Below are 16,017 nucleotides of genomic sequence, written 5' to 3' on the forward strand. Positions count from 1 at the left end.
AGAGAAATAGGAAGAAAGAGAGTCGAGAAACATGCGGGCTTGGCGGAGAAAATAAGGTGGTGAGGCGAAAGGAGATGGAAAGGGGCGAGGCTCGGCTTCACGCCGCGTCCATTAGGAAATGAGGCATCCCGGGCTTAACGAAGTCGCGACTAACGCTTCCACAACACCTCCACCGCGTTTCCCACGCTCGCTTTACTTCGAATTACTCTCGGATTTGGATAAGGCAGGCGTGAAGACAACCGCATTACCGCGTCTTTTCTCCACGCGCCGTTTCTTGTTTAATCTTACGCTGCTGTACGCCCGGGAATATTTCCCTAATTGCTATTCTGCGAATTACACGCGCGTGGATATAAATTCGTTTCTACGATAACGTCCATCGTTGACACGCGATCGTGCCCTTCGACCTAGCATTTCATTTTAAGGCGTGTTTGGATTCTCTATCCGAGAGAAGAATGGCCCCTATGTCATATTTTATCTTTGTTTAAACGTCTCACTACGGGAACAACACACTGTTGGTATATTCGATCTAATTTATTTATAACTTTCATGAAAGAAACGCGCGGAACGTATTGTAAAAATTTTTTCTTTTTATTGAAATGTCAAACATTAAAGAACATATCGGTATCAGGCAAGTGTATGTACCTTTAATAATAATAAAAAAGTTGTAAGTATTGGAAAAAGTATTGGAAAGATATTAAAAAATCGGGTATAATGGGAAAAATATACTAAATTTTAATAAATATACGGAAGGATCAATTTTGCTGCAGTATCTAAAAAAATTTAGTTAGAAACAGATCTCAAAATAAATACAGGAGTAATGATGAGTAATGTTGTAAGAAGTTTTAAATAACATTCTACAACCAGCTTGAATATCCTGCATAATTATTTTAACGATTCATAAAATTATTTTCAAAATTGTATTTACTTAAACTTTTAGATATTTTAGCAAAATTTTTCTTTCCGTATATTTGTTCAAATAATACTAACTTCACAGTTAGGATAAATAAATATTTGCTAAATGTGGTAGTAAAAAGTGATAGCTGTATTAAATTAATTATTCTTGTTTTAAATAAATAAATATATATATATATGTTTGTATCTTAATAGTAAATATTCAGCTAATAGAGTTGTCTCTGGAAATTGGAGAAGTCAGAGAATTTTCTAGAAAATTAAAATTCTTGGCTTTAAAGAAGTTTCTACTATATGTACATCACACCAACATAGTTTAGAATTCTATCAACTTAACAATTAAAAATGCAAGCAGTGTCAACAACATTAATAATAATTTAAATTGCTATGTTAAATTGATTTCTTAACAAATATTTAATGATTTCCAAATTAGGTCGAAAATACAAAAAAAATTTAAATATTATTGAAGTCAGGAAAAATAATGAAATTTTGTTTGGAAATTAGGAAAAAGTTATGGAATTTTAGGATGAGGATTTTGTGACAACCCTGTAGTCCTATTCAAACAAATTTATTAAAATTTAGTTAAATTTATTAAAAAGCGTTATCGTAGAAACGAATTTTAATTTATTAAAATTTAGTTAAATTTAGTAAAATTTTTTCTCTCAATGTATACCATATCGAAAAGATGTTTGAGGCATTAGCATTCAGTGAATAACAAGAATAAAATGATACAAGGATACGGGTAGGAAATCCGAATATTGTACAGGTATCTCAATCGTGAATGCGCCACGCGTTTGTCTCCGTTTACGCATGCGATTCTTTCCCATTTACATAAATATTTCAGCTATTCGTAGCGGAGGAACGCTTGGCTTTTAACGCGATTCCCTTAGTCCTATATATTTTTCTTTGCACGGCGCAGTTCCGTGAACATTTTCTCATCGATATACCCTCGATATTAATATTTATACCCTATTAATATTATTGTTATGTACCTCGTATAGTGTTCGAGTTCCTTCGTGATAAAGATTAACGACTACCCGGTTATGATGCAACGCGTAGTAAATGATAAATTGTTGCCGCTGTCGGTGACTATTATTGCTACCGTTGCCGATGGGATGGTCGTTTTACTCGGGGCGACTATTAATTAACACAGCTCGATGATATCTGACAAACTTTTTTTTTTTCGTGCCGATGCAATCGAATAACCATTGAAATATTGGGCCTTCGAGCCCTTTTCATGCGACATTCCGTGGTCGCTGTAACAGCTAATATTTCTCTTTTCATCTCTCCATATCTATAATTAACGCGTAATTTTAATCGCTAATTTTTTGAAGCACTGAATCAATCAGCGACTATATGAGTTATTATCGTCAGAAATCGTTAAGCTAGTCATGCATACCTTGAAATATTCATGAAGGCAGTAACGGAGGACGCACTTACGCCGCTAATGAAATGATCCATTGCATTGCCGTGATAATCGACTTAATAATAATAATACTGTTCAATCATACCGGAGAGCGCCGGCCCCCAAGCTCATTTCCCAATTCCGTGTTCTTCATCATTGAATGCCGGAAATGTCAATCTGGGAATTATGCTATATATCGAAACACGATAATAAACGTATAAACACTAACGAACCAGCACTAAACGTTAAACACTCGATCAGCGATTGCAATTAAATATCGATAAAGCGGTATTTACTTAATTATTGAGACAAACTGTACTCTCGGTCAAGGAGGTAAAAAGAAAAATCTCTAATAAGGGGTGACGACTTCAGTCGAGGATTTGATGAAAGTAGAACGCGATTACATCGCTAAAAAAAAGCATTCATCATCTTTATTTGTTACATACAAAATCGCCATTATTTCTTCTGATTATCTATTAACTTTTTTTTGAATTCAATAATAAGATTTTATTCGGACCAACAGGAAATTAAATACTAAATATAAGCATATTCGGACCTATGACGGTCAAAGCTAGATCTTTTTTGCCTAAATAATTCACTGGGAATAATTCACAGGCCTGAATATGCTTATACTTAGTATTTTTTTGAATTTTTGAAGGATCTTCTGAAAATATAAGATTAAATAGATGACGTCTTGTATAACGAAACGTTTATCATTATATATATTTACGTATCTTTCATTTAACATGAGAGTAGTTAGTTATCTCATTTTTTTTATATAAGCGATTACTTGAGGTATTTTTACGTCCCAATTAAAATCATTATTATCGTTAACGTATTATTGATTGGTTTCGCTTTGTGTTACACTGAGAAAAAAATGTACTAAATTTTAATAAATATTTACTTGAATAATATTGTACTATAACATTCATTTAGGAAAAATAAATATTTGCTAAATAAAAAAAAAATAATTCATGATTTGGTCATCTAATTAATGGTTTTTGTACGAAATAAATATGTTTACCTTTAGTAGGTATTCAAAACTGACTATTTAAACAAATATTTATTAAATAATTGGCGTATTTTTCTCTCAGTGTAGTATTTGAGAATATTGTGAATTTAATCAGAACTTTCTGAAAAAAGTAAGGAGAAACCAAACAAATATTAAACGGAATAAGCACGTTAAGTACACTAAAAAAAAATTATTAAATCTTAATACATATTTCTTTAAATAGTATTAAGTAAATATTTATTTACAGTATATAAATATTTATTTAATAAAAAAAATGTGACACATAAACCAAATTAATGGTTTTTGTATTAAATAAATATATGTTTGCATTATTTAATATCTAGTATTTAGTAAATATTTACTTAGAATTATTCAAATAAATATTTATTAAAATTTAGTATTTTTTCAGTGTAACTTATATGTATATATAACAATATTTTTAAAAATAAAGATTTTAATTAAAATAAAGCTTTTTATTGCGAATTTTCGATGGAATTGCATATTTAAAGGTTCGTAAAAAATAATTATTAAAAAAGATAGAAAATATATTATACAATATTCATACAAAATAATATTTTACAATAATTCACATTTTTTCGCCGCTAGGATATAAATATATCCAGGTGACTATTCCCGCGCGGATTAACGTCATGCATGATAACATCGTTAATAGAGTCACGTCAGTTTTATTTCGAAAATATCACGCATTTCCATCTTGTAGACCGCACAACATGTAAGCTGATAAGCGTGACAATTTGGACGGTGAAACGGTGCAGCCGAACAATTCATGAAAAAATTCACGACATCAGCAGAACACAAAGTAAGACTCCCGTTAATGACTCGGAAGTGTATTACCTCGCTTGTCCGTCCAGCCGAGGGACGCGCGGATAAACGGATAAATTGAGTTTCAGCGGCGGTGTTGAAAATGTAAATCCTGAATGCAGGCGATCTGCTTTCTCAATTATATCGCCGGTGATGGATGAATCCCAATGGGTGTCCTGCTTTCCCGAAGAAAAGCGACGCTTCCGTCCCTTTTGTTGCGGTCGCTGTGCGCTTCCCGGGTTTTATTCATAAATACTGCATGACGAGATGTTTGCAGCGTCGGTCACTTTACCTCGGAAATCGTCTTCTTCATAAGATTTAAGTCGATAAATACAGCGACCATATAATATAATTCTCATTACATCATTATTATATAACTCGTGCTTCTTGTCAAGTTCATCTCAATTAGTTTTTCTATGTGATAAATATACTTTCGCAGTTAATCTCTCGAAATTTTCCCGAGAGCAAATTAATAGGTATTATATTTTCACGAGGGATCTAATTGTTAAAAGTGTGATGGAGAATTAGTGCACCACTCTACAGAACTAAGACCATAGTGGAAGGGAGGCTGTCGGGCAGTTACTCATTGTTCTTTTTTGTCTCGTACATATAGAAGAAACTTTTCAACCTATCATTATATGACTGTGTTCGCACATATATGTGCATATTATATATATACGTGAGACGCAGTCACGAAAATGGGATCTTTTGAGTCTTGTTTACTGCGTTTTCGGCTATTTTAAGGGAGACAAGCCGCGGCGCGGCCCAAGCCAATTCCGTAATCAAAGCGTGAAACACGAAAGACAAACCTACAAACAAACATAAATTACTCTCAGAAGTGTTCGCGTCTCGACGCGAGAGTCGGCGTGTTATTTTTTTGTGCACTTCGCGGGATACTTCGTGAATCGTTTAACCCTTAACTGGTGTCATGAAAAAATGTCACACTTCTAACGTCGTGGATCCCTTACTATTCAAAGGTTATTTTTCAAAGGTTAAAAAACTCTGATTAATCTTGAAAACACTTTTATTATATCTTTTTGATGTTCGGACCCTCATTTACCTGTTTTCAATTAAAACTAATATAATAATCAGCATTGTATTAATCCTCATTTAAAGTACCTACAGTTAATAAATTTTCTGCTAACAAGGAAACTCATGGAAGTGTCGCTCTCCAATTTTGATGAGCGCTTTGAATATTAAATTAATTAAATTAAATAAATTAATTAATATGTTATTTTTTAGAAAAAATGTAAGGAACACGTATTTTTTTATTAGGGCCTAATTGCACTTTTAGATGTTTGCTAACCTCTTTGAAGAAAATTAGTTATTTTTTAAAACAAATATTGTCGAAATTATAAGAGAGGTAGAAAAAATATTTGAAATAAAAGTTGAATGGTTTTAAAAACACTTAATAATTATAATTGAAAAACTTTTTTAATTTTTATTTTTTATAAATAAAATTTTTTTATTAAAACAATTTTTTTAATTACAATTATAAAGTACTTTTTAAATTATTCAACTTTTATTCAGAACATTTTATTCTATCCTCTTTTACAGTTTCGATAATGCTCGCTTCAAAAAAATTTTCTTCAAGGTATTATACACTCCCTAAAAGTGTGATTGGGCCCTTACAAAAAGATACTTGTTCCTTATTGTTGTCTAAAAAACAACATATTCAAAGCTCACTAAAATCTCAGGGAGCTACTTCCATGGGTTTTTTTCTTGTAAGTAAAATTTTTTTGTAAGCTAAATTTTCTTGTAAGTAAAATTTGATGTAGATCTAATGGATCCACGTCACCAGTTGAGTTAATCGTTCGCGATTTAAGAAAGGGACTGTGCCAAGAACGCGTAAGTCTACTCGTTCCTTTTCCATAGGGCATTTTCTCGGGCGTTATGGTGGAAGGATATCGTCAGGGTGGAGAGAAAGAGCTACCGCAATGCAGGCAAGGGCGTTGTCAGGGGCGACCCTAGTGACCCTAAAGCCTCATTCGCACCGAATGTGCCGCGATACGTTTGCGGAACAGCACCCGTGTGTCCGATCGGTCTTTCGATTTCGATTCGATATGTCGGCCATGCGGACCATAGTTCGTCCGACCGGTCGTTCAGATTTGTGCGCTCGTCATTTGTCGGCCGCACGCTGGTGTGATGTAAAACCGCTCTCGATTCACACATTCGTAGCAAATTTCGTAATAAGCCGCAGAATTTGATGGACCACGATGCCGCTAATACCACAGCAAAATATCCTTTTAATTTCCTGTGACCCGGTTTCACTAATGTAAAATTTACTTTAATCTCGATTAAACTAACTATTTATTAAACAAAATATCTTTTAAAATCGTAATGTGAATATACATTAATTAGGAAATAAAGACCCTAATAAATGGTCAAACTGGATCTTCAGTGTGAATTTATACCACCATATTCAATTCTGCAAACTGCGCGCTGAATTTAATTTTTAATCTTGAAACATAATTCTAACAGAACTGAAGTAATAATATTAATTTACAAGCAATTTAATAATATTGATGCTTATAAATAGCTTAATAATCTGATGCTGATAAGCATCCTAAAATTAGAAACGGATAGAGTAAATTAAATGAAAATCATGTAAAATTAATTGTTGTATAATCGGACCTGGGACGTCCAAATTTACGAAGGTTTGTTCGTGCAACTGTATCTTTTACATTCAAAATCATATGCTTTCTCTTTTTCCACTATTTGAATATGTATTATTTTTATCTCGTTTTAAACACAACCATTTTGGGGGACAAGTAAAACGGACTAAACGTCAATTAATATTAATGTCAATTAAAATTCAATGTATTTTTGAAACATTTAAGTCGCGATTTAATTCACGTATACATTTCCGTCCTATTTCAACATTGTTATTTTCTTTTTTTCCACCGACTCATATTTGCAATTTAGAATTGCAAAAGTTTTCTCTATAATCCAGATATCTCTCGGTGACAGGCTTACCGGTGGGTAATAGAACGCGCGACGTAATCCCGTTAATTCCTCGTTATGCAAATGGCAGGACACTCGATTGCGTAATTGTGTTGACCTTCAGTTGAACTGCATCTACATTTCCGGGGGAAATTTGGAGGCATGGATTCTAAAATTCCTCCACGTATACCATAAGTCTTTTAGTTTTAGCTGCACTTTCTGCAATTACCTTGAATCTTTTTGTTCCTCCTCCGTCCTTCCGTTCTTCTTTCAAGCTCGGAGTATTCGTCTTGTTTCGCTTTAAATGCAGGAAGCGTAAGAAAATGGAGCTGAAAAGAGCACACTTCACGTTCGTCGTTTAAGTTAATTAGGAAAACTAAATTATATATACGCTAAAACGAAAGCGCGAGACGGTTACTAATTCAGACGTTGCCTACCTACATCGATATTGCGTTTAGAGCAAATCTCGAGAAATCTGAAGCTCATATTATCGCAATATTCACGATATCGACCAAGATTTGATGTAAATATCTAATCGATTAATTGTGCTTCCATACGTCCCGCTTGTCCTTTCGCGAATCGATGTGTAAGGGGATAGTCATTAACCGATCGTGCATAGTGGTGTCGAATTATATCAAGCGCCAAATCAAGCTCGCCGGACTCGTGGGGGGAACTACTCTCTGTATTTACTCGTCCCATTAACGCCGAATTAGTATGTGGAACGTAAACGCGCGCGTAAAATAGAGACGAGTTAACCGAATTACCATAAATCGATGCCATGCCGTGCCTTTACCGCGTGCTCGCTCTTGCGCCTGCGGCAACATCAACGGCAACAACATCCGGATGCACAATGGTCGATGGTGCCTTGTCGGTGTCCATTGTATCCGCTGGACATCCCGCGATCCGTTAATTCATCGCAGATTTACTTTAGCCGTCTCGGTTTGCGCGATAGTTAGATAAAGACGGCCGATATTTAGAAAATTAAGGTCATGTCAACGTGTTATTTTAGTCAGGCTGGTATTACTAGAGGAGGCAGTGGAATAAATAACAATAGAAAATAATGAGATTTACTTATTTTCGTTACAGGTTGATTTGAAACCTTTGCGAGAGACGGCGGTGGCGGTTCCCGCGCCGAAAATTACCGAGAAGCGAAAAGCTGAAGATGCCGATGCCAGCAAGGATCTCAAGAAGGTAAATATATTCAGCTTGTTTACGCTGACTGTTTGAAGAACGATTTAATAAATTACAGCGCGACTGCGGTATTAAAGGTTGATTTTAAAATGAGGTCAGAATATCTGTGCTTCTAGGATGCTATCGAATTACGAGTTACTTCGGTATTCAGTATCTCCGAGCTTCACTGGCTTCTTCAGAAACTTCAATTAGCCGAGCAAGCTCGTTGTTTGTTGTTTTATGTTTTATCGCCGGACCCCGATTTTCGAAATTGCCAGGGCTTTCTACATCGACCATTTATGACGCATCACTATTTCTGTCGTTCCATATGTTTCCCGAATCGTATCGTTGCACCGTGTACGGTGTTATCGAGGATCACTGAGTGATTCTCGCATCGGTTAACGCCACGTTATGCGGCTGTGCTGTTAGTCAGGGGACCGGTATGGATGTCCATTTCCAAGCCCTCGTAACTCACCGAGGACCGACTGACATTGCGGGAGAGGGAACATCGCGGGTTAGAGTTAGGAGCAGATCACGTGTATCTATACCCATTGCACCATCTATTCGCTGTCGCGTATCTCTGTCGTCCTCGTCGATATTCGGCGCGTCGTGGCGTGAGGCACGGCCTCATTAGTCTACCCGCCCATTCGCTCCCTCATTAACGAAATAAACGCGGTCGAGAGGCGGCGAGTCCGGTTGGGCTTTGAGAAACCCGAGTTGTCGGTAGTCACTGTTGCAAGAAGCCACTGATGGCCTTTGGCATTTAGCTATACGCGGATTACAAGTCTGTTCTTCGATGTGGCGAGAGTTAATGACGTTGCCACAATAGTGTCGTGATAGAATAGTAAGTATAATATGGTATGTGAAAAGATATTGAAGAATGACATTTCTTTCATTATAATACTTATTGCGACAAATATTATTGCCAAAGGTTCTAAGTGAAGACACCCGCGCGAAATAAATACGAGAGATCCGAGTTTGAATGTCAACTGGGACAATATTTTAATAAATTAAATTATTTACAGTTCTTAAGGGGTGCTTAGATTAACATTAAATTATCAATATTCTTCTAAGATGCTTATCAGCATTAAAAATTATTAAATTTCAATTTAATATGATATTACTTTAGTTCTGTTCATAATTACGTTTCAAGACCGAAAACATTTTCGACGTGCTGTTTGCAGAATTAGATATATATATATATATATATAATTTCACTATGATGAAACATTTAAGCACTAAGAACTGCTTTGACAAGAAATAGATTTATTTCTCTTAATTGATAAAGAAGACCTATATTTTATTCTTATAGACTTATCTCCGTTGTATTTTTATTAGCTGTACGTAGATTACAAATTTGCTTTTCGATGCAGCGAAAGTTAATGACGTTGTCGTAACAGTCGCGATAGAGAATAGTATGTGATATAAGAAAAAAAACCTTCCTCACTTTATTCTTGTAGATTCATCTTCGTCGTAGAAAATCGCTAAGAAGATTGCACATTACGTAATCTTTTTTTTCATGAGAATTACTTCGTGGAACAGTCATCGTTACATTGCACCTAATATGCGTTAATAGTCTTAATAGCGCATTCGTTCGAATGATCTAGCGGAAAATGTCCAATCAACCGGCCATAATAACCAGAAACATCATGGATAAAAATAGTTAAATAAATATTTTATTCGATGCATCTCGCGAAACAGATACGCTGCGATTTATTCCCGCTCCGTGTCCTTCCCCCCATAATTTGCCTGCGATTAACCCCTGTGATTACCAGGCTGTTTATTTTTTCTTACGCTCAAGCAGTAATAGTTTACAGTTTCGCTTCGAGTTAAGCTAAGATAGCTAGGAAATTAATTGCCCAAGGCAGGCGCTTAGGAGTCTCGGGCGAGTACTCTAGCCAAGCAATAGTTCGTTAATCCACCATTGATCTAAGTAAACCCAAAGCTCCGAAGACGTGTTTTAAACTCGCATTCGGTGCATTATTTTCTCCTCCATTTTAATACCCGAGTTTTTATTTGCTTGTTAACTATAGTTAGGCTTAACCTGATGTTAATATAAAAATTGTATTTTTCTATCTCTGGTTTATCATCACTAAATTGATGATTTGTAATGAATAACTTTTAGGCCCGATTTTTCATTATCCATTAAATGCCCGTTTCTACTAACATAGTTTTAATGTTAATCTCGGTTTAAAACTCGGTCACCAACTTTTCATCTTTTTCTAGTTCTAAAAATTTGAACCGAGATTAAAATTGGTAAAAACGGGCATAACTTGTGGTCTTTGGACTTTATCTCACTTGATAATGTAATAATTAAGTGTATTTTTCTAACTATGAGAGATTAATTACTGAAGATTTTATAATGGTAACTTTAAAAGTTATTCACTACAAAACTACCAGCTTAGTAATTAATCATTAGATAGAAAAGTACAATTTTTATATTACTATTAGGTTAAGCCTAACCACAAGTTAACCACTAAATGAAGAACCGGACCTTAAAGTTATCACTAGAAAATCATTAGTTTAGTGATTGGTCTAGAAAATTACAATTTTTGCATTATCATCAAGTAAAGTGAAGTTAAGTCTAAATCATAAGTTAACCAGATAATGAAAAACTGAGCTTAAGACGTGCTTAAAAATGCATATCTCGACGCGTGTTATTTCAGCAGGAGGAACTTTCACGGAGAAATGAAACCGAGCGAGAATCGTATTGCGCGTGAAACGACGGATGAGTAAGCAGTAAGAAAAGAGGAATTACTCGACATGCGTTCCCTCCGTCTCTCGATCAATCGTGACGGATCCAATTGATTCCGGCGCAACGGTTGAAACAAAATCACCGTCTTAACGGAAATGTCGCACTGCAAGCAATCCGTGTACAGCAACAGGCGGCGACAAGCCGTGCCAGAGATTCGAGGCGAGGTGTTTGTGTGCGTATGTACGTGGCATTTGCGCTGGATGGTCGTTCTCCATTTCGTTGCTCTTTTTGCTCGTTGTGACCCGGCGTTGAGAAAGTACATTACGCTGAATGTCGTAGCTACTATACGACGTCACCTTTTGCGCGGATTTACTCCTTTTCCTCGTACTCTGTCTTGTGCTTCGCACAAGGGGTCGCGGAACTCTTTGCGCGTCACGATGAAAGAAACGCTCTTGGTAAGGGTAGACGATACGTTACACCTAGGCGTGCGAAAGTAATTTATCTCAGCGAGTCCCTGAGTGCAGTGACGACTCTCTCTCTCTCTCTCTCTCTCTCTCTCTCTCTCTCTCTCTCTCTCATCTTTCTTTCTCCCCCTCTCTCTCTTTCTCTCCTATTCCAACGCATCGTAAATTAGCCCCGGGAATACACATGCGATGACAGATTGTTGCGCGCGAGCGACTCGATGATGAAGTAAGATATCTCGTGTGCGCGACTTAAAGGGCTATCTACAATGAAAGTAATATGATGTAGTAAGTCATAAGCCGTAAGAAATGAACCCATACTGTTAGATCAAGAGGGCAATCCAATCCCTTGAGTAAAATAAATAATTTTGTTTTATTTAACTTTCTGTGTCAAAATGTAAATCAATCCATTTCTGTGATTAATCTCAAAGTAAACATCGTTCATATTAACGTATTCTGCAAAATCTTTGGAGTGGAATCTAATTCTAAAAAAGCGACAAGGAATGATAATTGAGCCAGTGTTGAAAAAGAGTGGCTCAATTGTCAATTTTTAAGAGTGAGATTTGACTTTTTAGAATTAGATTCCACTCCAAAGATTTTAGAGAATATGAATTTAATAAATAATAAACTAAATTGTATATAATTTGAGTTAAATTTAATATATTTTCTTGAGTTAAATGCTTAACCCCATTGTTTTAGTCAAATTAACATATTGACCTCATAATTACCTCAATAATGAATTTCATTCTTCTTTGTCTCGTCTCTACACGTTTCTAATCATCTCTATCTTATCCTCTTCATCGTATAACCAATTTCAGTCTGCCTTATTTTATGTTGTAAATATTTCAACCTATTATCTAATGATGTTCGTTCTTCCGTATCTAACTTTCACATTCAGATCAGCATCTTCTCTCTACATAGCTTCTTATTTTTACCATAATATTAGTACACATTTAATATAATATTATTACGTTTAATATAATGTTAGTACTTTATATCTTATTTTTCTTTCATTTTCTCATACTTTTGTTTTTCATCATATTGTGGTATTATTTTTTAATAGCAAAACTCGTTTTTCACTGTTACACAGTCATTTATTTTTGTTATAAAACCTTTATCAAGGTTTAGACGTATATAAGCAACACTTTGCCTTATCTTTTGAGATGCCGCTCTAGAATTACATTGTGTACCACGTCTGTAAACTTATATTTTTTAGCACGTCAGTAAAGTTTATTATTATTATTATTATATTTAGTAGAAGCAGTGACTTATAGACATAATGTATAAAAATAATTCAAATTCGGTATAATTTGACATTATGAATTTAAAAGTGCATTACAGTCGAATGTGAAAAGAATAATAAATTACGATTGATTAGTTTCTTACAGCTTACTACTTGATACACAATATTATCCCCATTATGGACGAACTATAAGAGATGATTAAGCTCCTCATTATTTTACGGTTGTTACTTTAAATCTTATCGTGGGAAGATGATCATGTTGTCTTATTGTGGGAAGGGAATGAGCATGTCATCTTGTACAGTGCGCGTGTTACGCGAATGTATACACGCGCGAAAGGCAGATACAGCGTTCGAATGCGGTAGAATTTGCTATGTCCGAAATGGGAATGCACACGCACGCGGGTCACCGCCTGGCATGTCTCTCTTTGTCATCCTCCTCCGTGCATTCCACGCGGCTACGTTCGTACATTCGATATTACAGCACGTGATATTCCGTTTGCAAGGTCCTCCCTCGCATAAATCCGCCGACGAAAATATACATCTTGGCTGTCTCGTGGTTGGAGCAGCAGGAGGGCCTGCGTTCTCTATATACGAGGTTGACTACGATGTAGGACGTAGAGGCCTAAGGCGAAGGGCGAGCCTAAATGGAACGCGCGAGATAGTGAGAGGTGGAGGAAGGGAAGCTTTGGTACTTCGAGGAAACCCTCGGACGATGAAAGCAACGCGGTCGATCAGCCCCCATGCAGGAGCAAGGGAGACCGTCGCTCGCGGACGGAGGTGGAAACAGACCCGTAGGCGGTATAGGCGGGGCGCGGACGGTCGTTCGAGGTTGGAGAGTGAAAGGGAGGGATGTTTTAGGGCCGGTCGATACAGCCGAAAGTCCAGAGAGAGCGAGCCGAGTGGCGCGAAAATTCGTGCGGATGAGGATATATCGTCGCGCGAGGGGGTTTAAACGGAGAAACCGAGGCTCGGTCGAGGGTGGTTTTTGCCCCTTCTGCCTCCCTATACCTCCGCTTCACCACTTCGCTCCCTTCGTTCTCGCGTCCCTCTTACACACCGCTCCTCTTACCTCGCAATTCTATGCTCTTTGTAAGTCTGAGAGTCTCGTGTTTCCTCCTATCGTCGTCCTCGTCGTTGCCGGTCTTATTCGCTTCCACAGTTTGCGGTGGTGACTAATATTTTCGTCTGAGATCACAAACAATACGTAACGGGAGCGTTAATTATTTAAGCCAAAATTTCAAGCTCTCTTGTTATGGTTAACGAGGTACTCTCGACCAAGCCGAAACCGAATTGTTTTATTTTTTACGAGATGGCGAATTATTTCGTATTTTTTATTATTTTAAAACATATTGAATGAACTAACTGTGTGCCTGTCGAAATAATGAGACGTATCGCGAGTAAATTTATTATCGCCACAAAGAAAATTTATTTGCGTAATACGTGGCTACGAACATAAATTTGTGATCTACAAAAATTTATGATACGATTTTGTCTAAGATTTTACCGTTCAATATTGCGAATGATTGGTTGTTTAATAAGAACGTTTTACGACCGCGAATGTCTTCCATAAACTGCCAACTCTATCGTTTTTCTATCGTATTTTGCATGATTTATATCGTTTTATCTATGCGTTTTGTTGCACAGACAGCTTATGCTTTGTTACTTCCGAATATGTTCTTATGTGCAATCGATTATTGTGTAATTGATTATTTTGAATTATCGTTCAATCAGTTATGAAACGCGTTTTTGAACGTTGCAATTAATTGCAACGCACTCTTGAAGCAAGCTGTTTATTGCAGCGTACATATGCCCTTGTAAAATATACATATTAATTTTCACAAATGTTCCATTTAATATCTGTTATCTCACTCTCGCGAAAACGTGCAGGTTAAAATAGCTGATCATTATTATAATTAGCTGTAATGCAACGGCAACTCGATGCACCAATGCAAAAACGCGATTATGCACTCTGCATTATTCACTGTAACACTCTGCCGAAACGATTATAATCATAATGATAAGAGAAAAAGATGCGAGTATATTAATATTTTGTCTAATTTGGTGAAAAAAACGTATAATAAGCATCGTAAAATTATTGTTTCTGTTATATACATAGTTTATAACAGAACAGTGCTTTACAACAGTACGGTTGTTATCATTCGATTTTGATGTTCCGCAACTCATGAGAAATTCTCCATTTCGCTCAAATCTCTGCGACAGTCTAATTACACTTCTGCCGGGAATGCCCGTGGTTACGTTGGATAATTATATATGAACACGTAAAGCCTACAGAGAACTCCTTCTCGTTTATCGACATCACTGTGTCGATCATATCGCACCGCACGCCACTATCGGCCATCGAAAATTCGTGCAACGCCCCATATAATCCGATTTACGTCGGTCGATGCTCCCGCGATTCCGACTAATTATTGTCTGCGTTAATTAAAACGTGTCGCGTACACGGATATTAGGATCCATTAATGTAATGCGCCGTTTGTTTCGAATGAGCGGAACGCGGCCATCCGGCGCGCAGGATGTTGTTATTAATTTTAATTAACGATCTAATTAAAATGATTCCTTTGTGGGAGAGAAATCCTTTCTTGGGAAACGAGCGTTATCGCACTCTTGGGTATCTACTACTTTAATATCTAAACGAGACATTTAAAGCCGTGTCCACACTTTAAGCAACAGAACATTATCATTGCAATGCCGTCGTGTAATGCCTGTATCAGACTATTGAGATTGATATTAAAAGTGAAATTAATCAATCAGAAGAAAGAAAATCAGTATCAAGTTTAGTAAACTTTGCTTTGATGGATCAAATTCAATCTTAATCTTAATCTCAATATCTAGTCTGATGCAGGCTTAACTTTTCAGGGATAGGAGTTGCAATTTGCAACATTCATTTTAAAATTAAATTTGAGATAAATTCGGGGTTTATGTAAATTAATTATACTTAAGAACTGAAGATGGAAATGTGTGTAACGTTGAACACTGAAATATAATACTTTATCCACCATCGTACTAAAAAATATTTTAGTGCTTCCTCGAACTTTATGAAATTTGACAATAAAAAAAATTCAGCACTTTGTGCTGATCATCTTACCACCCCTGAGCACGAAATTCTAGCCTTGTCATTTGTTATATACATAAACTATCATAGCCTTAGCATTCTTGTGTTATACTTTGTTTTAAAATATTATAAAGAATCTTTATTTATAAAATATTTATTATTATCGTGTATATATATATATATATATATATATATATATATATATAAGTCCAATATATAGATTATTATATATAGATTTTTCACTTATACATGTTATTTTTCAGCAAAAGTAATAATTGTTTTTT

General features: G+C 35.9%; 1 protein-coding gene across 2 annotated transcripts in view; it reads left to right on the plus strand.

The window, feature by feature from the left end:
• LOC108761256 (RNA pseudouridylate synthase domain-containing protein 2) overlaps positions 1-16,017 on the plus strand; it is a 179,800-nt gene that overhangs the window by 115,049 nt on the left and 48,734 nt on the right. For both annotated transcript variants that reach the window (XM_018507683.1, XM_018507682.1), the window contains one exon: positions 8,178-8,282. In XM_018507683.1, the coding sequence (XP_018363185.1) occupies positions 8,178-8,282 (105 nt within the window). The remainder of the gene's footprint in view (positions 1-8,177; positions 8,283-16,017) is intronic.

The sequence above is a fragment of the Trachymyrmex cornetzi genome, unplaced genomic scaffold (assembly GCF_001594075.2).
Source record: "Trachymyrmex cornetzi isolate Tcor2-1 unplaced genomic scaffold, Tcor1.1 scaffold245, whole genome shotgun sequence".
Taxonomy (NCBI): Eukaryota; Metazoa; Arthropoda; class Insecta; order Hymenoptera; family Formicidae; genus Trachymyrmex; species Trachymyrmex cornetzi.